Genomic DNA, 27,855 nt, shown 5'->3' with positions numbered 1-27,855 from the left:
TTATGTTTTATTTCTAAGACACACAGAACACAAGTCTGGCTTGCACTTAAGTTTTATCTTGTGATTAACACTGGGGCTTTTTCACATATGAAAAGACCATTGAAAATGCAAAGGTTAACAGCTTCCCCTGGAATATTCAAAAAACTATTTCAAAATTCCCCACTTGAGCTTGGGCCCTGGACCTGTTTCATATATTTTATATAGACTTTTAGTTGGAATGTTCTGCTTTGAAACTCATAAATACTTAAGTCATTGCCTCCCGTGTTCCTACAATGGGTACTGACATTTCCTGGAAACCTTTCTGAAAGAGAAGGCAAAAGGGCATCTGACATAGCCCACTGTAAAAGAAATGGAAGAACACATCATGCTTGAGATCTGGCTTTGGATCAAGCCATAGATCCTGCATGCAGCTGAAGCCATCCCAGGATTGACCTTAGCTACTACTGCATCAGTTGTTTTTGCAGGAACAGAAACATAAATTACTTACTGAGATAGAGCTTGTGACTGACTCCCAATTGGTCTCTGAGGCTGCTGCAGGTTGGAAATATTCCTAGAAGGCAAAGAAACATCCATGCGAGTCAGGCAAACCCCTGTTCAACTCATTACATGCACAGTTTCATCTCAGCCATCTGAATCTGCTTCCAACTATGTGACAATGGGAATACAGGTACACGCCTGCTGAACAGATCACCATCTGCCTTAAGCACCTCTCCTCAAGAGCCCTTGTCATTCAAGACATGGACAATTGCATTCACATATTCTTATAAACACTGGTGAAATGAAAAAAATGTGAGGACAGGAGTTCAAATTTTAACTCAGTCATCCACTGGCCATGTGGCCTCTCCTCTCCAATCCTTCTTTTCCTCTCTGCAAAAGGAATGTGCTTGTACATTGTGACATGCTGAGCTACGCTCAGTCATGTCTGACTCTTTGTGATCCCTTGGACTGCAACCCACCAGGCTCCTCTGTCCATGGGGATTCTCCAGGCAGGATTACTAGAGTGGGTTGCCATTTCCTCCTCCAGGGGATCTTCCCAACCCAGAGATCAAACTCACATCTCCTGCACTGGCAGGTGGATTCTTTACTGCTGAGCCGCCTGGGAAGCCCTGTAAAAGGCTGACATCAGATGCTTAAATTACAGGGCCATTTTGAGGACAGACTGCATTAGTGATGTAATTATAACTAGAACCTAATAAAGATTAATAATTATTATCAGTGTTAATGTTTACTTGGTTTGAACTACATTCTGTAATATGTTCATTTCTGCTAAGCTAGTCTATGATAATCTGTGACCTTTTAAAGATGAATTAACTGACAAAATGCTATTCCTGACTCTATCAAGAAATGTCAGGAAGACTGGCAGGAGGAAGGAAATGGCTGTGGGAGTGACAAAGCACTACCCACTCAAGGAAAGAAAGTGAAGAGCAGACTCAAAGTCTTAAAGGGTTTGTGATCTCAGAGAAAGAAACTTCTCTTATAAGGCAAAGTTCTTTCTGATTTGTCTGTTAATTATTCCAGTACCCGTAAGTTTTATAAACATAATGGGAAGGAAAGCTGACTCGATCATTTTCAAGAGTCACATGTGATTTCTTGACACTGCTAAAATAAATCACTTTGGTTAATTTCTTCTAGCCTGATCAGGGAGTAGGAGGTATTTTAAGATGATGCTGAGAAAAATTCAGCCACTCAAATCTGACAGCTTATTCACCCAAGTGTGCTTACTGAATGAGAGCTAAGAATCGTGTCTAAAAAATTTCATTAACATTTTGAAGAGCTGGAAGTGTATTTGTTAACTGCTGATGATAAAATTGGTTTATATATAAATGTCTACATAGAAGAAACTTTGTTTTCCCGAGGGAACTAAGGCAAATGTGGGGTTCGGGAATGAACATCTATTATAAACTGGCTGGGCATCATTATTCTAATCTCAATCTCAAGGAAGAGAGGAAAAAGAAGTCTCTGCACTCTGCAAGACAGAATATACATGGAAAGAACACTGATATCTCATGGAAGGACGGGTGCAAACAAATGAAGGTAAACATTTATATGAGTCTTCATAAACTGGTAAACAAGTCAAAATAAGCAAGAAAACCAATGGCTTCTCCCTGTCTTGGAGATGCTATTAGTGTGAGAACATATTTCAGATTAAAAAATGGGATATGAGCAATTCTCAGATCAGAGAATTTTCATTTTTACTCATTCATGATATCTTTGTTAATCATCTAATGTGATATATTCTAAGCTGAGCATAGCATCACAAGGAAATAAGGAACTATAATTCCTTTCAAGGAGTTCAGAATGTAGACAAACAAAGAGGTGAACAAACTCAGGCAGGTGCTCTGATATTACTCAAGATACCACAGGCAGTAAGAAATTCTTCTTGCCTAGGAAGTGGGCTTAGAAAAATTTTGCATAAGAAGGTAACTTGAGCTGAGTCTTGTAGACTTAGATAAGCAGACAAGTAAGCAGATGGTTATTTGCTAGAATGGTATAGTAGAAGACAATCAAAGAGACAGCAACCTAAACAATATGAGGAGAGTATACAGAAAAAAGGAGCAAGTTGATGGGGAAAGTTAGTGAATCAGGCATGTTGGACATAAAGTATTTGTAGTACTGGTATAACATCCAGGTAGACATGTTCAGGAAGCCATTTGTTATATGAGAATAAACCTCATGAACTTGAGATATAAAATAAATCCTGAACTTGAGATATAAAACTGGGAAATTATCAGCATAAAAATGGCTGACATATATAGCATTGTGTAATTAACTGAATAAGCAATGGATTGTGTCAACGGCATATGGAAATCAGAAGTGGAACCATCTTAAAATTTTGGAAGTGGAAAGAACTCTTAGGATTATCTAAAATGCTAAAAGGATATGAAGGATAATCTCTTTATTTTAATTACAATATTAGAAGACCAATTCTCAGAGAGACAGTGTGCTCTATATTACACAGCCGTCTTCTGGAATGATTGGACCACCAGAGCCCATTCCTCAGTAAAAATCTGTGTGGTGATTTTTCACATCATTGCAGCTAGCGTGGGTAATTGTACGCCTGGGGGAGGAAAACGGAACAGAGTCCAAAAGGAGAGCCTTCTATTGTAGGTTCTATACAGTGGCTCAAGTGGTAAAGAATCTGCCTGCCAATACAGGAGACACAAGAGATGTGGGTTCGATCCCTGGGTCAGGAAGAGCCCCTGGAGTAGGAAATGGCAACCTACTCCAGTATTCCTGCCTGGAAAATTCCACGGGCAGAGGAACCTGCTGGGCTACAGTCCATGTGGCCACAAAGAGTTGGACATGATCAAACACACACACATAGACACACACACACACACACACACACACACACACAGAGGTTCTATAAGCAGAGTAAGATAGGAATCTCATTTCATTCTTTTGCATTTAAATATCTAGTTTTCCCAGCACCATTTATTAAAGACTATCTTCTTCACTATTTGGGAAGGACTGTCTTCTTCACCGTTTATTAAAAACTATCTTCTTCACTATTCACTACAGAATTCCAGTCAGAAATTTTAATAGGAACAAATGTTAAATGACTTCATTAAGACCTATATAAAATGTATCAATAAATTTATCTTCTCTTAGCAATATGAATATTAGACATTTAAAAGAAACCAACTTTCTTTTATGTTATTTCAAAGGTTTGCCATTATTTATAAATGGCATTTGGGACAATGGATACATGTATGTGAATGGCTGAGTCCCTTTGCTGTTCACCTGGAATACCACATCATTGTTAAATGGCTATGTGCTTAGTTGCTCAGTCGTGTCCAACTCTTTGTGACCCCATGGAATGTAGCCCACCAGGCTCCTCTGTCCTTGGGGATTCTCCAGCAAGAATACTGGAGTGGGTTGCCATGCCCTCCTCCAGGGGATCTTCCAACCCAGGGGTCGAACCCAGGTCTTCCACATTGCAGGTGGATTTTTTTAACCATCTGAGGCACCGGGGAAACCCTGTTAATTGTCTATACCCCACTACAAAATGCTTCTGGTATTAAAATAAAATAAGAAGAATGACATCTAAAATGAGCTTTTAAAAGGGAATGACATCCCTTATAAAAATAAAATACAGAACCTCCAAATTTTAGCCCTGAAAAGAGAATCTTGGCATGGGAAAGAATATAGCAATTTTACTTTCTAAGTCTATACTCCTAGGATAATTTTCATTTCTTCCATCATATCTCCCAAATCCAAGATACCAGTAAATCTCCCAACTTCCTGTTAACTTTCTCCATGCTTCTTTCTTCCTTCTTAGAGTCTGCATTACACAAGATAGCTGGAATTATCTTTTTTTCCAGCTTAATTGAGAAATAGATGACATAAAATGCTGTATAAATTTAAAGTATATAATGTGACAATTTGATATGTATATATTGTGAAATAATTACCACAGTAAGGTTAACACATCCCTCATTCACATAATTACAAGTGTGTGTGTGTGTGTGTGTGTGAAAGAATGTGTGTGGTGAGAATATTTAAGATACTCTCTTAGCAACTTTCAGGTACATAATACAGCATTCAGCAGGCTGTGTATTAGATCCTCAGAACCTACTAATCTTATTACTAGAAGTGTGTTACCAATGTCTCACATTTTCCCCAATTCTTCTGCCTCCAGCAACCACCATTCCACTTTGTTTCTGCATAAATTTTGTTTTTTGTCTAAATGATTCCACATATAAGTGAGATCATATAGTTTTTGTCTTTTTTCTGTCTGATTACTTAGTTCACACAGGATAATGTCCTCAAGGTTCATCCATGTTGTCAGAAATGTAGGATTTCCTCCTTTATTGTGATTGAAAAAATGCATAAATATAATGTAAAATATATATCATATTTTCTTCATTCATTCATCTATCAATGGACACTTATGTTGCTTCCATATCTTGGCTATTGTGAACAATGCAATGACTGTGGGAGTGCAGATATTTCTTCAATATAGAGATTTCATTTCCTTTGGATGTATATCCAGAAGTGGGATTCCTGGATCATATGGTAGTTCTATTTTTAATTTTTCAGGAACTTCCATACTGTTTTCCATACCGGCTGCACAAATTTACATTCCCATCAAAAGTACATTCAGATCAGATCAGATCAGATCACTCGCTCAGTTGTGTCCAATTCTTTGCGACCCCATGAATCGCAGCACGCCAGGCCTCACTGTCATCACCAATCCCGGAGTTCACTGAGACTCACGTCCATGGAGTCAGTGATGCCATCCAGCCATCTCATCCTCTGTTTTTTCCACATCCTCAATGGCAGTTGTTACCTTCTATCTTTTTAATAATAGCCATCCTACCAGGTGGCAGACAAGATCTCACCATGGTTTTGATATGCATTTCTCTGATGATTAGTGATAATAAGCATCTTTTCATGTACCTATTGACCATTTATATCCCTTTGGAAAAAAGCTTACTCAGGTCCCATTCTCATTTTAAATCAGATTATTTGTTTTTTTTTTTTTAATTTTATTTTATTTTTAAACTTTACATAATTGTATTAGTTTTGCCAAATATCAAAATGAATCCGCCACAGGTATACATGTGTTCCCCATCCTGAACCCTCCTCCCTCCTCCCTCCCCATACCATCCCTCTTTGATTATTATTCTTTTTCTTTTCTTTTTTGCTATTGAGTTGTATGAGTTGTTTATATATTTTTTATATTAACTGCTTATCGGACACGTAGTTAGGCAAATATTTTCTCCCATTCTGCAGGCTGCCTTTTCATTCTGTTGGCTGTTTCTTTTGCTGGGTAGAATCTTTTTATTTTGATACAGTCTAACTGCTTATTTTTATAATGCCTTTGTTTTTGGTGCTAATACCAATGTCAGGAGCATTTTCCCTATGTTTTCTTCTAGGAGTTTTATGGTTTCAGATCTTACATTTAAGTATTTAATCTATTTTTAGTTAGTTTTTGTGAATAGTATAATAAGGGTCTAATTTCATTCTTTTGCATTTGAGTATCTAATTTTCCCAACACCATTTATTGAAAATACTCTCTCTCTTGTATTGAGTATTCTTGATTCCACTATCAAATGCTGATTTGTTTCCTGGTTCTCAATTCTATTTCATTGATATCTTTTAAAACTGTAAATCAAGTCACTCTGTTTTCTGTTGAAAAAAGAAGCAACAGCTTTCCATTGCACTCAGAGAATCTGGTTTCATAAAAGCTGACCGCTGCTTACCACAGCTCCTGGTGTCTTTTGTGATTTGATGTTCTACAGTTCTCACCAACCCCTCTCCCCTCCTACACTGGCCTTCTCACAGTCTTTCACATAACACCTCCAAGCTTCTTCTCCCCTTGAGTCTAAATTTGTTGTTGGCTGGGATGCTCTTTCTCCAAGTCTTAGTTCTCTGTTCAAGTATCAAATATTTAGAGAACCTCTTCCGAACACTATTTAAAATACTTCCACTCTTGGTTGCTCTGTTCACTTATTTTGCTTAATTTTCTTCAAAGCATTTAGGATGAACAGAATTGATTTTATATTTGTTTATTGCTGATTATCTTTTTTCCTCAAGTAGAAAGTATGCTACCAAATGATAGGGACCTTGTTGATTGCTCTCTACTCTATCCCAAGTTCCTAGCTAGTTTTGGTACGCACTCCAATTTCTCTGGACTCTAGTGTATATTCAGGAAAGATGTTCAGCTGCTACCTAACCCCCGCACCCCCGCCCCAGTACAGGTAAGCAAGACAGATGGTTCTTAAGATGGTTCGACTGTATGATGCTGCAAAAGTGATACACATTCAGTAAAAAAACAAACAAACAAACAAAAACCCTGCACTTTAAATTTTGAATTTTGATCTTTTCTGTAGCTAGCAATGTGGTAGGATACTTTCTCCCAGTCATGCACAGGATCATGAGGGTAAACAGCTGATACCCCACAACCGTTCTGGACATCATTCTGGTTTTCACTTTCAGTATTCAATAAATTTCATGAGATAGTAAACACTTTATTATTAGAAAATAGGCTTGGTATTAGGTGATTTTGCTCAAGCATAAGCTAATGTGTGTTCTGGAACATGTTTAAGGCAGGCTAGGTTAAGCTATGATGTTTGGTAGATGACATGTATTAAATACATTTTCAATGTAATATTTTCAATAGGTTTATTGGGATGTAATCTTGTCATAAGCTAAGGAAGATCTATAGTTTAATAGTCAAGGTCCTTTCTGAACAGTTGGTGCCTGTGTCATTCTATTTGCTCAGTTCAGTTCAGTCATGTCTGACTATTTGTGACCCCATGGACTGCAGCACACCAGGCCTTCCTGTCCATCTCCAACTCCCGGAGTTTACTCAAACTCATGTCCATTGAGTCGGTGATCCCATCCAACCATCTCATCCTCTGTAACCCCCTTTTCCTCCTGCCTTTAATCTTTCCCACTTCAGGGTCTTTTCCAAGGAGTCAGTTCTTCACATCTGGTGGCCAAAGTATTGGCGTTTCAGCTTGAGCATCAGTCCTTCCAATGAATATTCAGGCCTGATTTCCTTTAGGATTGAGTGGCTTTGATCTCCTTGCAGTCCAAGAGACTCTCAAGAGTCTTCCCCAACACCACAGCTCAAAAGCATCAATTCTTTGGCACTCAGCTTTCTTTATAGTCCAACTCTAACATCTATAGACTGCTAGCTTTCCAAACTGCAGGCTAATTAAAAACAAACTCCTTTTTTTATGGGTGTTCTCAGCAGAGCAGTGCCCTTAGCATTACTTTAAGAAATGCTAAAACAGAACAGTGACCAATCATTGAAAATGTATTAAAACAGTCCAGCTTACAAAAACACATTTCTGTTCTTTGTTACAGCAAAGTCAGAGAAGTGCTTTAAAAGCCATGTCCTATTCATCTGAGGAGAGAGGACTGTTCCGAGAAGTTAGGACAAACTTAGCTCTTGATTTCCTTAGAGCATGCTCCTGTAAGTTGGTACGTTCCATCCTACAAGAAAGAAGCTGATATTTTGGCTTTATTACTACGTTAGTCCATGTAGGAATCTTAGGTTCTGTGGGTACCTTATTGAAGTCATTTAGAAGTTCAATGCCCTCATTTGAGAGATAAGCAAACTGATGCTCAAAGAGAAAAGGAACTGGCCATCACCTCAAACCGAGTATTACTGAAGTCAGGACTAGAACCCAATAAGCTACTCTATCTCTTAGTCACTTTTTTTTTTTTCCCAATTCACCAAATAATGACATGTATCATTCTATTATTATAGGCATCTTAATCTGCATTGTCTTAATCTAATGATAATTAATTTATATCATTAAAATTATAACAAATTACTCTCAGTTCATGTCCTCACATTAAAATAGTTCCTAATTATATTTTGACAGTGAAACTCATTATTTGGCATTTTGAACTGAAACTCCCTCACTCTCTGAATTATACTATTTGGAGTAATTCTAAAAACATAGATACGATTCTCAGATGTTCACTTTTTAAACAGCTTAGTATGTAAGGTTTGGTTTGGATGAGAAGCATTACAAACAAGAATGTTGGAAAAGTATATGAAAGTAAAATCTTAAAGTACCACATAAAAGGCAGGTAGATATTTATATAATTGTAGTGTGGAATAGTTGTTTCTAAGTATGAGCGCTAAAGTCAGAAAATGTAAAACCTGATACACCTCACATACACAAATCATTGTATAAATCCCCAAAATACCAAAGACAGAATGGAAAGCATAATGACAACTAGCAACTATACCAGTAGCAGATTCAACAGATAAAAAGTTAATATCCTTAAAATAAAATAAACTCATAAGTCAAAAGGTTAAAAAACAGCATGTTCTATATAGTACAGTACAGTTTCCTAGAAACCTGTACAGATTATCTGACTGCACCAGGACAGAAGCAGCAGTGGGGAAGAAAAGGTGGATTGGAGGATCAGTGCCTCCATTTACCTGGACTGACGGTATCACCCGTGGAAAATAAAAGCCTGTTTTATAGAAATGTTTCTCACAAATTACTAAATACAGAATTGTTCAAAGATGAAACAATAAAGACTGTTCTAGAATGATCATATTAGGTGATCATATTGCACCTAAAACATGGCTGCTCACAAACTTTGATGTTTTTAAAAACAGTCACAAAAATATGTAGGTATTTTTTCAAGCAGTACCATTTTATCTCATTTTTTGGTTGTTTTTTCTTTTTTATTCATTATTTCCCTTTCCGTTATGTTTTATTACAGGATATTGAATATAGCTCCCTGTGCTATACAATAGGACCTTGTTGTTTCTCAGAAACATGGTGTTTAAAAACAGCCACAGAAATATGAAATCAGTTCAGAGTCAGACAGGCATTTTTCTGGCTCTATTTGCAGACAGTTTATGCACAGGCTGAAAGCAAATGCAGCTGGGGACAAAATAGCATTATAAGTAATGAATAGTTTCAATATTAATCCCCTATATCTAAAGACTACAATATGAATAGAGATTTCCATTTTCAGAAAAGAGATCTCCAGATAACCCTTACTTGCCATCAGTCACCTTGAGCTCATCCCACAGGGCACATAGTGTATCACAAGCTAATAAGTAAATAGTCTACTCGTTCCTCTACCAAGGCAAGCCTGCACACATTTATTCATTGAATGCCTACACTGGATGTGCAAAAGAATCCTTCTTCTGTTCCTTTATAGTGGAGCTAGGACACTTGTTTTTTGAACCTGGTTGCTATGACAGTGTTCCAAACATTTGGGATGATTATTTGTGGCACCTGTTTCTGGAAATCTTGGAGGATGGCTGTTCATTTTTATCCTAGGTGATTATGCTGTACGTGAGCAGATGAGCCATGAACTGTTCATTGCTCAGAGGCTGTACTCCACCATCTCTTAAAATATATGCTGTTATGTGGGGTTTTTAAAAAGCATTCAACCAAAACAACCTTTAACTTACCAAGGATGATTTATTTTAGAAAATTTTAAAAGACATTTCCCTAATTAAAAATAAATGTTTCTTCTGTTTGCTGTTTTATATTTACTCCACACAAGCAAAAAATAAATATCTCTCCTAACTTTACAATATTGTATTGGTTTTGCCATATATCAAAATGAATCTGCCACAGGTATACATGTGTTCCCCATCCTGAACCCTCCTCCCTCCTCCCTCCCCATACCATCCCTCTGGGTCATCCCAGTGCACCTGCCCCAAGCATCCAGTATCGTGCATCGAACCTGGACTGGTGACTCGTTTCATATATGATATTATGTAAAGTTAAATAAAATAAAATTAAGAAAAAAAAAGAAATATCTCTCCTAATTGTGTCTGTGCTTTAATGCTTAAAGATGTTTCTTTTGAAATGGAAAAGAAACACAGAGGGATTTGACATGATTCAGAAAACAATAATGAACAAACATACTACAACATTTATTCGTTCAGTGTATTCTTCATTTCATGACACTCTGCTCAGTTCGTGACCCACTGAGGGAAATGCAAATAATGCTAAACTTGGAGCCCTGAGTCTTAGGATCACTGTACAGGTGAGACCATTTAAAACAAAGACCTTGATATTCCAGTACATGGACTTCTGGCATGTAATCCAAGTGATATATGTGGAAATGATACACCGATGTCTTAATGTCTATAGGAATAGAATGAAGCAAGTATTGAAAACTCTTAGGTTCAACCAAACTCTGTGGTCCATCCAAATCTTTACAAGTATAATTCATTATATGCTCATTATCAAACCAGCTATTTTACAAGTATTAAGTGAAAAGCCTTGGCTTGAGGCCAGCTTTTATTGGCAACAACATTTAACATAAGGATATCAAGAGTTCAAGGATCAATAATTAATAAGAATCAAAGAGCATGTTTCAAAGTTAGAGAATTTTCCTGTGAAATTTAATAACATATGTTCTTAGAGCTATAAGAAGCCATGGGCATGAATCGTCTATTATTGGAAATATAAGATATATATTTAAAAAAACAAATATATCTTTAGTAAAAAAAAAAATAGTCCTTGTAGATAAGACACACTTGCAGATTTCCACTGGCTTAAGAATTAATTTTATCAACTTTTCACTTATCATTATTGATAATAAAGTATGTACAATGTTTTAATTTAAAACTCCTAGGATTCATCCATGTATTTTTTTAGCTTTTTATTTTTTAATTAATTTATTTTTTACTGAAGGATAATTGCTTTATAGAATTTTGCTGTTTTCTGTCATCCATGTATTTTTAATGCTAATGTCAAGATTTTTTTTTAAGTTCACTTTTATTCTTATAAGAAACTTTTTATACTTGTTAGTTTCTGATTTCTTCAGATGGAATTTAGTCTGGGAAGCTGTTCTCAACAGGCTAAGCAACGATTGAGCAAACATCAGTCCAATGGGCAAAGAAGAAATTTCCTCTGACAAGCAGAAAAGAGATCATCAATTTAGAGGTTGTCATGAGAGTCATCTTGAGAATTAAAGAAAGCCTGATCTGTGTTTGCAGACAGAGAGAAAAGGTCTATTTAAATAGAAAAAGGATGAACAACAAGCAATTATCATCTGTATACAATAATTAAGTTGAGGAAAACATGAGGATCCTGGAGAGGAGAGACGGATAAATGAAGAAGTGGTTAAAGCTTTTGTTTGCCAAGTAAGGACATCTCAGCAAAGGGCTGAACAGAAAATTGAAAATTGCAAAACTCAACCTTGCTCGTAGCTTTCATTGTGTTTGATACATACAAAGATATACGAACATTTAATTTACATCTCGAAAAGTACTGCCAGAGGTCTCTGTACAATGTGTTGCTGAAAAGCTAGTGCAGGTTTAAATTTTGTGATTAGCTCTTATAAACACAATAAAATTGCTTAGTATTAAGAAAACTCTATTATTAATTGTCTGGCAGTAACAGGTGCTGTTTATGGAGCGTAGAATATGTGACCAGCATTATAGGAAACCCTTCCACACATCAGGGGCTTCCCAGGTGGAGCCAGTGGTAAAGAACCCACCTGCCAGTGCCAGAGACATAAGAGACGCAGGTTCGATCCCTGGATAGGGAAGATCCCTGCAGGAGGAAATGGCAACCCACTCCAGTATTCTTGCATCCCATTCATCGTTTCTGTAGCTTTAAGAGATGAGAAAGTAGGGAGAAAAGATGCTTAAGAGGAACCTGCCTGTGGAATCAAGCCTGGTTTTCAGAGGCTCCACAAACACCTGAACCAGAGGCTGACTCTTCCTGCTCTTTCATCTCTGCTGAGCTAGTCCTCTTTTCATTTATAAAGAATCCTTTTATAACCTAAACAAATACCCTTGATTTATATTAAGTATAGGTTTTCATACATTTCTTAAATGCATTTCAAAAAAAATACTTGGCTTAGATCATCAGTAGCCTGAATATTATTAAAGATTGTGTTTTTGATAGTGCTAAGTTAATCTTAAAGATTATTTACACTACCAAGCTAAAATGGATGCTGAGGAAATTACTTTGCTATGTTAGAAAAATTACAAGTTTGAAATGAAGAAGAGAAATATTGACCTGAATTATTCATGTGTTCTTTTCCTTGCATTTAGCACAACTCCTGGTACATAGTGAGTACTCTGTTTTTTGTTTTTTCTTTGTTGATGGGGGAAGTAACACTTCATACTCAAAATTCAACAAACCATTTCACTTTGTCTGGATGACTCTGTGCTGAAATCCACACCCCTAAGAACTACAAAACTTCTGTCTACTCTGAAAGTGAAAAATGAAAGTGTTAGTCATTCAGTCTGTCTGACTCTTTGCGACCCTGTGGACTGTAGCCTGCCAGGCTCTTCTATCCATGGAATTCCCCAGGCAAGAATACTGGAGTGGATTGCCCTTCCTTTCTCCAGGGGATCTTCCCAACCCAGGGACTGAACTCTGGTCTCCTGCATTGCAGGCAGATTCTTTACTGTTTGAGCCACCAGGGAAGCCCTTCTCTACTTTAATGGTGTTATATGAATAGATTATCCTCATGGTGGCCAAAATCTAGTTATATTATTAAAACAAATAGTTGGGAAAATGGCAATTACAAACACTATGAAGATTAAGGCCATGTCACCAAAATCCTTTAGCTAAAATCATTTCCTCTCTGAACTAAAATTATTGCATTGCTAATTAAAACTCCTAATATTTTACTTTAGGGAGAAAATACCATTTAAAGTCCAACAGTCAACATAGTTTGTCACACTACCAGGAAAAAAAAATCACTCATTAAATGTTATTCAGTAAGTGATAGGTATATAAAGGGGAACACCTTATTAAAAACTCAGGGGCAATATAAGCGTAAAGCATTTAAAAAGCTGTTCATTCTTTTTAAAAATGCAAATATTGCCTAGGGAGGTGATTGTGCTTTTGTGACACATTTTATCCTGTATATATTAATCTTCTTCCTTACACTGAGCCTGCGTGCTTTCACTAGAGCTGCAAACCATCATAATTATCATTTGGCACTACAGGTTACACTGAATATAAAATATTTAATAGACATGTTTATATCATAGTACTATGTAATTAAATAACAGTTAATTCAAAGGACAAGCTTTTTCTTGAGCTGACTGTAAGGGGGTTTCCACACTCTTTTATGTGGTTAAACTAGAGAACTCATTACAGTAAAGTCTGAAGCAGAAATGTAGCACCCATTCTACTGCAAATCACACTTTACAAAAAAGGTTGAGATTAGCAAATTCTTGACCTTGCAGTTCCTCTTTCCACTCTGCACCTAACTAGAAATTAATCAAAGCAGTTTGCAGGTTTCAGATCTCTAAAGAGAGCAGGCTTACTGTCTGGGTTCATGAGCTGAGCTGCTTGGAGCAGAGTGCCACACACACATTGTGGACTTCATCCTGTTGACGCTGATAAAGCTTCACCCGGAGAAAAACTAAACACTGTGGCCAGACTCTGGCTAAAGCCAGTGAAGGAGCCGTCCTAGGAACAGATGTGTGCCTCAGTCCATATAACTTCATCATCACTCCTGAGCAGACAATGCCAAGTCTTCTCATACTGGTTGGGGAAATCATTCTGAATAGGATAAATGGTATTTAGGTGAGTGAGTCTGCAATTTGAACCTTATTAGTTAGTGTTCTGGAGAAGGCAATGGCATCCCACTCCAGTACTCTTGCCTGGAAAATCGCATGGGCAGAGGAGCCTGGTGGGCTGCAGTCCATGGGGTCGCTAAGAGTCGGACATGACTGAGCGACTTTGCTTTCACTTTTCACTTTCATGCATGGGAGAAGGAAATGGCAACCCACTCCAGTGTTCTTGCCTGGAGAATCCCAGGGACGGGGGGAGCCTGGTGGGCTGCCATCTATGGGGTCGCACAGAGTCAGACACGACTGAAGCGACTTAGCAGCAGCAGTTAGTATTCATGGGGTTTTACAATTCTTTTTCACTTTTGGTTATCATCAGTTAACTTTTGCCTGTCATTACATTAGCAATATTCATCAGCAGTTTCCATGAGTGAGAACACTAGGCTTTGCAAGCAAAGTCTTAATCCCAGATTGGCTCTCCTTGGCTTCCTGCTATACTTTCTTTGGTATTATCACATGCTGTGTACTTTAAGAATTCACTGCTGCATTCCTCTAAGCCAAATATAATTACAAAGGTATTTTTGTTTCCAAAGAAAAAAAATACAGTGCATTCCAAAGTCAAAGGGAAAATACTCTAGGGGGTGGGTAAACTATTGCTTCTCCTGTACAGGATTGGAAGAAGTCAGAGCAGACTATGTTGCTGCTGCCCAGGCCCAAGGATTAGTTGAGATATACCCTGGATATTTTTTTTTTTTAAGGGAGATTTCATGTTGCACATGTAAACCTTCTACCTATTTCTTACTCTCAGCAGCACAGTTTTAGAGTGAAAGGAACCTTACAGATCACTAGGTTCAAAGTTCTCTGACTATTTTGAATGGCCAGAGCATGTAACTCACCATGCTGGGCACTGGATAACGCATAGTTGCATAAGACGGAAAACTGCCCTTGAGGAACTTGGTTAATATCACCTGGATTAATTCTAATTCCCCACTCTTGTCGCTCCCTTTCACATCAGCAGCTTTTAGCTGCGTAATGGCTTACCACTATGTGACATTATCTGGTTCATTTATTGCTGTACTTGTTTCCCAAGTTTGCATCTCTCCATTAGAATATAAGCCCTGGAAGGTGTGATGTTTTCTAATGTTCTCACTGCTCAATCTTTAGCATTTACAGCAGGGTCTGCCAACGAACATGTGTTCAATAAATGCTGGTTAAAGGAAAGAATAAATACTTACTGGATTACTGTGAGGATCAAATGAGGTGATTCATGTAAAGCCCTAGCAGGAAGGCTGCTACACAGCTGAATGTTAATAAATATCTGTGGAATGAATAAATGAATAACACAAAATCTATGGAAACAAATGTCTCAGAAGAAGTGGCCTTGGAGTTGACCTTCAGATGATGATCAGGGCTTCTGACAGTAAGGGGAGTAGGCAGGTGGGAAAAAGGGCATGAACAGAGTGGTGCGATCTTGGACCTGTGAGCCTGCCATGTGTCCAAAGTACCAGGCAGAAAATGAGGTTGAAAAAGTAAGACAAATCAGAGAGTCTTAAATGTCAGATGTGGCTCTTTCTTTTCTACTTTCTTTCTTTCTTTTCTGGGGGGTGGTGGGAGGTAGAGCATTTAACCATTCATTCAACAGGTACTTGTGGACTTCCACTATTAGTGACTACATGACTTAAGTTATGGCAGATACAGAAATGAAAAAAGCATCAAGGTCACCGTTCTCAGAGAGTTTTCAATCTGACCATCCTCTGCCTACATGTGAGCAAATCAACACCTCAAAAGCTCAAGTGTCAGCAACATCAGCAGATCTGAAGCCTGCAGCGGGGGTCTCTGGACATGCAGTAGTGCAAAGCACTAACTCGTAGGAAGCTGGTTACTAATACAGCCATGTCTCCCTTGCTCCTGCTTACATGCATTGCTTTCTGTGTATACGAAAAAAAAAAAAGAGAAAAATTCCTCTGGATTCAAGTGATCTTAAGCAACATAATAAAATTCCTAGAGGATGAATAGTAAATGGTAGATGGCTATTCTGAGAGATGAGGATTGTGGAGAAAATTGAAGATCAGAAATCCAGTGCTGCTGGTTTAAAAAGCTTTTTTGGAATGTTGATAATCTTCTAAGCTTATCTTAGAATCAGGAGGCGTTCCTTATTTTGGTAATCAAACCCCTAAAATGATAACAACATTTTCTACTCAAATACAATTTAGTTCTATCTTATCCCTCAGCAGGATGCAAAATTACCTTTTTTTTTTTTTCAAAGAAGAGTTAGAATGTTTGCTTGATGAGAGGATTCAATAGATGAAAACCCCATAAGTATTTTATGATGACCCCTGGGGCTGGTCAGCAGGGATTGATTTGGTGGGATTACTAAAAGCTAGGTCTAAACCCAGTAGGGATCACAGAGATGCTAGAACCAAATAAGCATGGATGGGTTTCACCAGAGAGCCTGTAAGTGCAAACAAATAAAAGCAAACCACATGCCTTTAAGTGAAGAGCAAGGAGGTTGAGATGCTCCTTTGCTATTCACCTTGCTGAATAAGGATTGCCAACATTTTTGGTTGATACAAGGGATTTCTTAAAATGTTGCTTTGGAGACAGAGCACTCACAATCAAATTCTACATGGAGCAGTGACTGTGTGACCTTGGGCAAGGTAAACTCTCTGTGCTTGAGAGCCCTGATTTGTAAAATGGAAAAATACCTCCCCCACCCCCACAGGCTTAGTTGAGCATTCAGTGAGATAACTCATGTGAAACTGGCCCAGGTGGACTCTTAACTGCACACTTTCTGAAACTAGTACAGCCTTTCCAATGTATTATCTTTGTACTGGAAAGATGGCTCCATAAACCTCTGCAAAAATGGAAATCAACTAGTTGTTACAAATTCTGGAGTCTGACTCTGGATTCAATCTCAACTCTACCATGTACTGGCTAGAGTCCTTGTACCACCTACTAAGTTTCTCTGTGCCTCAATATTCTTATCTGAAAGCAGAGTCATTGTAATTTCTATCTCAAAGTGATGCTCTGAGGATTAAACAGACCACTATAAGTAAAATCATGAAAGTGCCTGACACATATCAGAAAATCTGTACCTCTATAAGTAAAATCATGAAAGTGCCTGACACATATAAGAAAATCTGTACCTCTATAAGTAAAATCATGAAAGTGCCTGACACATATAAGAAAATCTGTACCCTTAACCCATTTTTTCCCTTGGAAGAAATGCTGATTGGTCTATCCAACAACCTACAATGGTCCAATATATTATTGCCTAAAATGTGCATTAGAATTTTGTAATTTTCAAAAAACATCTCGTCTCAATTCACTCTCTCCACCACAACATGAGGGCTTCCCAGGTGGCGCTAGTCATGAAGAATCCACCTGCTAAAGCAGGAGACATAAGAGATGTGGGTTTGATCCCTGTGTTGGGAAGATCCTATGGAGGAGGGTATGGCAACCCACTCCAGAATTCTTGTCTGGAGAATCCCATGGACAGAGGAGCCTGATGGGCTACAGTCCATAGGGTCGCAAAGAGCTGGACACAACTGAAGTGACTTAGCACACATGCACCACCATGTGAACTGAGCACAGATACATTCAGCTCAGTTCAGTCACTCAGTCTTGTCCAACTCTTTGCAACCCTATGGACTGCAGCATGCCAGGCCTCCCTGTCCATCACCAAATGCTGGTGCTTGCTCAAACTCATGCCCAATGAATCAATGATGACATCCAACCATCTCATCCTCTATTATCCCCTTCTCCTCCTTCCTTCAATCTTTCCCAACATCAGGGTTGTTCCAAGGAGTCAGTTCTTTACATCTGGTGGCCAAAGTATTGGAGTTTCAGCTTCAGCATCAGTCCTTCCAATGAGTATTCACAACGGATTTCCTTTAGACTGGTTTGATCTCCTTGCCATCCAAGGGACTTTCAAGAGTCTTCTCCAATACCACAGTTTAAAAGGATCAATTCTTTAGTGCTCAGCTTTTTTTTATAGTCCAACTCTCACATCCATCCATGACCACTAGAAAACCATAGCTTTGACTAGATGGGCCTTTGTCAGCTAACTAATGTCTCAGCTTTTTAATATGTTGTCTAGGTTGGTAATAGTTTTTTTTCTAAGGAGTGAGCATCTTTAAATTTCATGTCTTCAGTCACCATCTGCAGTGATTTTGGAGCCCAAGAAAATAAAATCTCTCACTGTTTCCATTGTTTCCCCATCTATTTGCCATGAAGTAATGGGACCAGATGCCATGATTTTCAGCTTTTGAATATTGAGTTTTAAGCCAGCTTTTTCACTGTCCTCTTTCAATTTCATCAAGAGGTTCTTAATTTCCTCTTTGCTTTCTGTCATAAGGGTGGCGTCATCTGCATATCTGAGGTTATTGATATTTCTTCATGCAATCTTGATTCCATCTTGCGCTTCATCCAGCCCAGCATTTCACATATGTAAAGGGGTGTTATTTATGTATTAATCAAAATATCAAAGAAAAATTTTTGAAAGGCCAGAAACTTGCTTTCAAACTAGTTTAAATAATTTAAATATGAAAACCTATATATGCATACATAAACTACTGATTCATACAGGTAGGTGCTCTGCCCATTCTTGGATTGGGCCATTTAAGAAATTAGTCTCTTATCTCCTGGTAAAATATTTCTACAACCAAATGAATTGTTGCCATTTCTAATTCATGAATTAAAATGTGTAATTTTGGAGCTGGACGAGGCTTTACAGATTATCAACCAATGCTTTCAACTTCTAGGCACTGTGCTGCCCCTCTCCCCTGGGTCTGCCTTCTCAGAGCTTCTCCTGGGTGCTCTGCTTGTAGGAGGAGTGTACTTCTTTCCTCTTGAGGGAGGTTAGGCCATGTGACTGCCTTTGACCAATGGAATGTGAGATGAAGCTTTAAACCACATTATGCTGTTCTTCCACTGTTCCTTTCCCTCTGCTGCATGTTCCATGTGAAGCTGATCCTTCAGGCCTCGAACGTTAAGCAGAGCAAAGCTTCAGGTAACGAGTAGCTAACAGGATTAGCCACTGAAATTTTGGGGTTGTTTGCTACTGCAGCATAATTTAGTAAACTATGACTATTTTCAATCCCTGTGTCATGAAGATCCCCTGGAAGAGGAAATGGCAACCCACTCCAGGATTCTTGCCTGGAGAATCCCATGCACAGAGGAATCTGGCAGACTACCGTCTATGGTGTTGCAAAGAGTTAGGCATGACTGAGCAACTAACACACACACACACACACACACACACACACACACACGACTATTTTCAGGAATCAATGTTCAGAACTATTATTTTTCAATGGGGACACATCTAACTCAGGAGAAAGCTGGAAGTAGATCCCATGTCTCCTGACTCCTAGTTTAGAGAATTTTCCACACTAGTACATGCTTCAAGAAAAGCTTGTTGTTGTTCAGTCACTAAGTCATGTCTGACTCTTTGTACCCCATGAACTGTATCACTCCAGTCCTCCCTGTCTCTTACTGTCTCCTGGAGTTTGCCCAGTTCATGTCCATTGAATCAGCAATGACATCCAACCATCTCATCCTCTGCTGCCCTCTTCTCCTTTGCCTTCAATCTTCCCCAGCACCAGGATCTTTTCCAATGAGTTGACTCTTCCCATCAGGTAGCCAAAGTATTCGCTTCAGCACCAGTCCTTCCAATGAATATTCACGGTTGATTTCCCCTAGGATTGACTGGTTTGATCTCCTTGCTATCCAAGGGACTCTCAAGAATCTTCTCCAACACCATAGTCCAAAAGCATCAAGAAAAGTTAGTCCTTTTCTAAGTAGTTCTTCAGACCTCTAGAGGAACTTCTAGTCACACATTTTTTTCTTCCCCAAATCCTCCCGTGGCAACCCATGCATACTGTATTACGCTATAGTTCTCTCCCAAATTCTACTCAGCTTTATCCCCAGTGTATCACTATTGAAGAAAGACAATGGCAAATTTGCTGTTTTCAGGGGCAATTGACAATTTTGGAGGGAGCAGTGGCTGTCCTTTATAAAGTATGCTGGGAGCAGGCAAGGCTCTCCTGCGGACGGCTGGGCGGCAGTGGTGCTCTTGTTTGAGGGCGGAATCTACTGAAAGCCTTAGACCGGCCTTTGTGCTCTGATGCCATTATTGTTGCAGTACAGTGTATACTTCTCATGATATTTTGGCCAGTATTCTCTCAGGTGATATTTACATTTATATTTTAAAAAGACAGAAATTTTCCCAAGGGTGGTACATTGGGAAGTGGTTAATCCCATACTAGATACACTTGAAGAACTCTGTCCTCTTCCAATATTTTATCAATGGTATATGTGTAAGTTCTCTCAAGGGAAAAAAAAAATGGGCATTTAAACTAATTCCTCTGTATAGGAAAACTTCATTTTGTGTAAAATGATTCCCACACCTAGATACACAGATACTGAGCTGCATTCACTCTGCCCCTTCTGCATTTGACACGTGAGAAGCCAGGGGAAACTTTGTACAATTTTGCTTGTCTCTTTAACAATCATCTGTTAAGTAATGTTTTGCAGATGCAATAAACACATCCTATATTAGCATATAATATTTCCTTTTACATAAAGTAATAAGTTGTGGGGGATATTATGGGTCATTTAGTTCACAGTCTACAAAATGCAACAATGTTCATGATCATCAAAAGCAGCAGCCAGTGGCCTTTATTAAAGTTATGAAAGCTCTATTTTAAAATAAATACAACTACTGTAAAGTTCCCCAATTTTATTTGAATTGGATGCAGTGTTTTGCACAATACTATGTGTACTGCTATTTAATAGGATTTTTATGGCTAGATATTTAGGCTGCTTCGCAGGTGGCTCAGATAGTAAAGTGTCTGCCTGCAATGTGGGAGACCCGGGTTTGATCCCTGGGTCAGGAAGATCCCTTGGAGAAGGAAATGGCAACCCATTCCAGTACTCTTGCTTGGAAAATTCCATGGACAGAGGAGCCTCGTAGGCTACAGTCCACGGGGTTGCAAAGAGTCAGACACGACTGAGCGACTACACTTTCTTTCACTTTATGGCTAGAAATAATACAGCCGAAATTGACACCTTCATCTACAGGCAGGAAAGAACCCAGTGCCTATGGGGGAAGGTGGGTTGGGAATTGTGTATAATTAATGGTCCCGCTCCCAGCATCCATAGTGTTCAAATGCTGACCATAGTAGTTTTAACCCTAATGTGAAGTCCACTGCCTTTCAGAGGTCTCTGGTGAACTGTCATTCTGACTGACAGGTTTAGAGGAGGCTTCTCAACAATAGGAACATCTCTGCTGAACAGAATCTCTGCTGACACTTCAACAACTTCTTGATATTCAGGCTGGGAGAAAGAAAAGCCTCCTGGCCTCTCTCCCAGCAGACTGGGAAGGAAATAGTGGCAGTGCGTGTGGCTGGCCACAGACTCTCAGAATCTGATTCAGCAAGCTGACAGTACTGAGCACTTCTGTCTTTAGCACATCGCTATTCTCAGAGAACAAGAAAAGGAAGGGGACTTGTTCATATTTCCTTGTGATGTGAAGAGAGAGCTGTGCAATAACATTTCATATACAAAAGCCAAAGACGATTTAGGTCGGGGAAGTACCATCTAATTAGAATCACTTTATTCCCAGCTATGTCTGGGATGCTTCCTATTGAGAATGGAGGGTAAAAGGGAGGTGGAGAAGGCGGGAAGAAAGACTGCTCAGAGCAAAGCAATTTTGAATTTAACCACAGTGTCAAATTAAGCTACATTAAGGATGCTAGATATTTGCTTTACTGCTTTCGACAGCTCCATTTATTTTTGCTCATCCTCACTAGGGCAAGTCAGCTTTTATAGTCACTATTCAGTCAATGCATACATCAGATTTCATCAGGATAAAGAAGACAAAAACACCACCAAGTCTCTTGCGTTAAGTGGAAGATACTATCCTTTCAATAGCAGCAATAACCAAAGAAAGCCACAAAGTTTTACAGAAGATAAGAATATAGGTTAACAAGAATCTTTTCTCTCATGAAAATACTACATTATCTTCTGCCAGCTTCTTTAGTTTACTGATGGGATAGAAAGCTGATGATTTATTGTACACAGTAAAGAATATTGCTTTTGGGAGCTGTGCTAGCCTGTACTCCATATTCTCTTCAAAAATAAAAAAGGAAACTTTAAATTGGATTTCTGACACTGGCTGAATGGTTTTAGTCTAAAAACTATTGAGTAGATTAATCTTAAAATGGGGTACCATAAGCACAGAGTCACTTCTGATAGACTTCAGTTTTGCAATGTCATTTAGAGCCATGCATCACTGTGGACCAAAAACCTCAACGCCTTTAAAGCCCTCACTGAGTCTGAGTGAACTCTGGGAGTTGGCGATGGACAGGGAGGCCTGGCGTGCTGCGATTCATGGGGTCGCAAAGAGTCGGACATGACTGAGCGACTGAACTGAACTGACCTGATCACTCTCTCCCTTTCTACCCTCAAGACAGTACTTCCCTCCAGGCCTGACTGACGATAGCCCCCACTCTGAAACCCTGCTAGGCTGGGCACGTGGCTGTGGATTGCCTTTCTTCTGACTCTATTCTGAAACTTTCAGAACGATAGTTTTATCATTTTTCATTTTATCATTCATCAGTATGACTTTGTATCATTTGTCATTGATAGTTTTAATACAAAACATTCATACGGCCCCTAGTCTAACAGAAAAGAGACGCCACTCAGAGGCAATCAACATTATGTTTCCTACATATTCTTTTAAAGACATGGTAGCATAGGAGAAGGCAATGGCACCCCATTCCAGTACTCTTGCCTGGAGAATCCCATGGATGGAGGGCCCCGGTAGGCTGTAGTCCATGAGGTCACAAAGAGTTGGACATGACTGAGCGACTTCACTTTCACTTTTCACTTTCTTTATTTTTATTTTATTATTTTTTAAGTTTTATTATTATTTTTAACTTTACAATATTGTATTGGTTTTGCCATACATCAACATGCATCTGCCACGGGTGTTCATGTGTTCCCCATCCTGAACCCCCCTCCCACCTTTCTCCCCATACCATCCCTCTGGGTCATCCCAGTGCACCAGCCTCAAGCTTCCTGTATCCTGCATCCAACCTGGACTGGCGATTCATTTCTTATATGATATTATATATGTTTTAATGCCATTCTCCCAAATCATCCCCCCCTCCCTCTCCCACAGAGTCCAAAAGACTGTTCTATACATCTGTGTCTCTTTTGCTGTTTTGCATACAGGATTGTCATTACCATCTTTCTAAATTCCATATATATGCATTAGTATACTGTACTGGTGTTTTTCTTTCTGGCTTACTTCACTCTGTATAATAGGTTCCAGTTTCATCCACCTCATTAGAACTGATTCAAATGTATTCTTTTTAATGGCTGAGTAATACTCCATTGTGTATATGTACCACAGCTTTCTTATCCATTCATCTGCTGATGGACGTGATCCAAAAGTATACAAGCAATAAATGCTGGAGAGGATGTGGAGAAAGGGAACCCTCTTACACTGTTGGTGGGAATGCAAACTAGTACAGCCACTATGGAGAACAGTGTGGAAACTCCTTAAAAAACTGGAAATAGAACTGCCATATGACCCAGCAATCCCACTGCTGGGCATACACACCAAGGAAACCAGAATTGAAAGAGACACGTGTACCCCAATGTTCATCGCAGCACTGTTTATAATAGCCAGGACATGGAAGCAACCTAGATGTCCACCAGCAGATGAATGGATAAGAAAGCTGTGGTACATATTCACTTTTCACTTTCATGCACTAGAGAAGGAAATGGCAACCCACTCCAGTGTTCTTGCCTGGAGAATCCCAGGGACGGGGGAGCCTGGTGGGCTGTCGTCTATGGGGTCGCACAAAGTTGGACACGACTGAAGCGACTTAGTAGCAGCAGCAGCAGCAGGCATAGGTAAGCAAACTTACAATCAGCCCCTTTGAAACACAAGTCACTCACCTATTAGTCCCTGATTTCTCTCTACACATTGTTACTGCTACTAAAGTCCTGGCCACTTCCCCATATTTACTAAGGGCCACAGCATCTGTCTTCGGTTATTTCTCTCTACTTCATCACCGCCATCCTGGATGACGTCAGATAGCACAGAAACTGCCCTTGACTCTCAACTCAAGTGTCCCTTTTTACCTACCCTCACTTAAGCCACCCCCTCTGGAATCTGAAATGGACACGCATTCTGCAGCCACGCCTTCCATATCCTCGGATGCCCTTGAATTACCTGCTGCTGTCTCTTCATTCGCTTAGACTTCCACTTAATATTTACATCTTCCTCCAACGTACCAGTCTCCTGTAGATGTTAGAGACCTCACAATCTATCACTTCAAGTCCTCTCTTATCCATAGTCTCTTCCCACCCAGCTGTCCTCTGGTGCCCATCCTACCAAAGCCCTATTCTAGAGCAGTCCAATCATTCTTCACCTGGATTTCTGCTTGAGTAAAATTACAAACCCATCACACTGTGTTAGCTTTCTTTCTCATGTAATTTTAACCTTTCCTACTTACCAGTCCCATGTAATCTATAAAAAATGTTTGCATCTCTGTATCATTTAAAGAGATATTTTCTTCATTTAACCTCTCTAGGTATCATTTCTTCAAATCTGTGTCCCTTTACACTGAAGCTTCCTGAAACAGTCATTTACATTTGTTGTTAACTGAAAATTTGATTCACTCTTCATCTCACGGCAGCCCGATTCTTGCCCCACCACTCTAAGGAAAAGACTATTAACATTTTTAATAGCTCCTGAGTTGCCAAAGCCAATGTGTCCTTTCTAGCCTTGACTTGACTTTAACAATAATTTATACATGAATGATGGCTCAGATCCCTGGTGGCTCAGGTGGTAAAGAATCTGCCTGCAATATGGGGGACCCGGGGATCAAACCCTGGAGAAAGATCAAACCTTCGGAAGATCCTCTGGAAACGGGGATGGCAGCCCACTCCAATATTCTTGCCTGGAGAATCCCATGGAAGAGGAGCCTGGTGAGCTACAGTCCATGGGGTCACAAAGAGTTGGACAAGATAGAACAACTAACACTTTCACTTTTCATACATGAACGATGCCTGACTCCATATGCCAGGCCAAGAAATCTCTGTTGAAATCGTTTTGCTCAATTCCTTCTGGTCACCTGTTATTGGATATCCCATAATCTCCACAAACTCAACATGTTCATAATGGCACTCATCAGTTTTTCCACAAAACCTGCTCATCTTCCTGTGTTTCCTTTCCTAGAAAAATAAATCCACCTTCATTTAATTGTGTGCATCATGTATTTAGGAGCCATGTTGAAATATTCCCCAATTAGTCACTAAATCCTTCAGATTATACTTTCTAAAATTTTCAAAACTATGTCTTCTATTCTATGCTTTAAGAGTTTGTCATATCTCTCCTGGATGACTATGTTACCCTCCTAATTAGACTTTCTCCATTCTTGCCCAACTGCAATCTGTCCTCCACTGACCTGCCATCATTACATTTCACCTACCATCTTGAAATGTAAAATCAAAACAAAAAGGACTGTGCTGTCTATGTGACTTCCAAGCTCCAAATCTCTGAGTCTCTGAACAACTTGCAATCTTTTGACAAGTACAACAAAACCTTTATGATCCGACTGCTGTGGTCCTCTCCAACAACTTTTCAGGCCACTCACTCATTTTCCCCCCCAAAACATCAGAATTATTTCATGCTTTATCAGCTGTCTCAAATTTGAAGAGGCTGTTCCATTTGCTTGGAAAATTTTCCCATCTCTTTCCCATTTAGCTAACACTACCTCATCATTTAGAACACAAATTGAATCACTCCCTTTGAGAAGCATCGTTAGGTCTGATGCAGATACTCCAACTTCTGTGTTTCCAGAGTATGCGAATATTTTTACAATGTACTTTTTGCTGACTTTAATGCTTTCACAGGAGCCAGTATGGTGCCTGGGACATATTAGGCTCTCAATAAAGACTCAAAAACTAATTAGGCTTCTAGGACATAATGTGACAATGTCCTTTTCAGATTCTTAAGGAAGATCAATTATCTATCAGTGGGAAGTTAATTTTTAAGTTTAAAGACCATATATTCAAGTGACCAATTCGTTTTTAAGTTATCTTTATTCACACTAGTGACTTAAAGATTGCTTATGAGTTAATGACTATTTCTGTTCTCAAACATTTTAAAATGTGTAACAATTAAAGATTCTCTAAAGCCACTTTTTTGGCAGTGAGAGAGCTGTTGACATTTAGTTTTATCTCCAAAAGTGGTTTCTTCTCGGTAAACTGTCCTTAATATAAATACTATGAAGGTTGGGCAGCAGGTGATTAATTCAATTATTTTAAGGCCACTGTGAAAAAAAAAACCCAACAAATTCTCTCTATTTCTGTCCTTTGATATCAGAACTACTTATTCAGGGGCTTTTAGTACTGAAATTCAAGATACTTCCAAGATTCTTGCAGATTTCACTGGTAACAGGCTCAAAATCTTTTAAAATTTATTAATTACCCATATTTGATTTATTTTAAGATTAAAAAATGCAGATTATGATAACAATAAAATAGTCAGACAAAACAACATCAATAACTTTCATAGTAATGTTAATTCTGGAAGTGGTGAACTCTTTTTTGTTGTTAATTTTTATTGAAGGATAATTGCTTTGCAGGATTTTGCTGTTTTCTGTCAAACCTCAACATGAGTCAGCCAGAGTCACACATACATCCCCTCCCTTTTGAACCTCCTTCCCATCTCCCTCCCCAGCCCACCCCTCTAGGTCAATACAGAGCCCCTGTTTGAGTTTCCTGAGCCATACAGCAAATTCCCATTGGCTATCTATTTTACATGTGGTAGTGTAAGTTTCCATGTTACTTTTTCCATGCATCTCACCCTCTCCTCCCCTCTCTCCATGTCCATAAGTCTATTCTCTATGGCTTCTCCATTGTTGCCCTGTAAATAAGTTCTTCCATACCATTTTTTCTAGATTTATGCATTGCTGCTGCTGCTGCTGCTGCTAAGTCGCTTCAGTCGTGTCCGACTCTGTGCGACCCCATAGATGGCAGCCCACCAGGCTTCCCCATCCCTGGGATTCTCCAGGCAAGAACACTGGAGTGGGTTGCCATTTCCCTCTCCAATGCATGAAAGTGAAAAGTGAAAGTAAAGTTGCTCAGTCATGTCCGACTCCAGCGACCCCATGGACTGCAGCCTACCAGGCTTCTCCGTCCATGGGATTCTCCAGGCAAAAGTACTGGAGATATATGCATTAGAATACGATATTGATCTTTCTCTTTCTGACCTACTTCACTCTGTATAATAGGTTCTAGGTTCATCCACCTCATTAGAACTAACTCAAATGTGTTCCTTTTTTGGCTGATAATATTCCATTGTGTATATGTACCACAACTTCTTTATCCATTCATTTGTCGATGGATATCTAGGTTGCTTCCAAGTTCTAGCTACTGTAAATAGTGCTTCAGTGAACAATGGGATTCATATGTCTTTTTCAATTTTGCTTTCCTCGGGGTATATCTGGAAAACTCTTAAACTTGAATGATGTGAAAAGGGAAGATCATCTTATAAGATATGTAACAATATTAAAAAGAAAACCTTAGAAATTTAAAAGAAAGTAGAGTCTTCCCAACACAGATGATCATGCAGAATCAATCTGAAAGAAACAGAAAAGATGGCTGTGCTAACTATATGCACTATACGTTTCAGAGGAATTAAATTATTAACCTGACAATGGTCCCTCAGTAACTCCAATAACTTGTATAATGTACATGATTAGGGTCTTTGTGGGGGCAGATTTTGCAGCATATTTTAGACTTCTTTATGTGGAAATGTTAATATTGCATTTAGATACAGA

At 39.0% G+C, this 27,855-nt stretch overlaps 1 protein-coding gene across 3 annotated transcripts in view; it reads right to left on the bottom strand.

The window, feature by feature from the left end:
• Positions 1 to 27,855, bottom strand: part of PDGFD (platelet derived growth factor D) — a 278,186-nt gene that overhangs the window by 40,124 nt on the left and 210,207 nt on the right. For 2 of the 3 annotated variants that reach the window (XM_019975523.2, XM_019975522.2), the window contains exon 4: positions 488 to 550. The exons of the other annotated variant lie outside the window; for it this stretch is intronic. In XM_019975523.2, the coding sequence (XP_019831082.2) occupies positions 488 to 550 (63 nt within the window). The remainder of the gene's footprint in view (positions 1 to 487; positions 551 to 27,855) is intronic. 3 annotated transcript variants of the gene reach the window in all.

Source organism: Bos indicus, chromosome 15, assembly GCF_029378745.1.
Source record: "Bos indicus isolate NIAB-ARS_2022 breed Sahiwal x Tharparkar chromosome 15, NIAB-ARS_B.indTharparkar_mat_pri_1.0, whole genome shotgun sequence".
Classification (NCBI taxonomy): Eukaryota; Metazoa; Chordata; class Mammalia; order Artiodactyla; family Bovidae; genus Bos; species Bos indicus.
The sequence above is the reverse complement of the archived record's forward strand: the minus strand, read 5'-3'. Positions and strand labels throughout refer to the sequence as shown.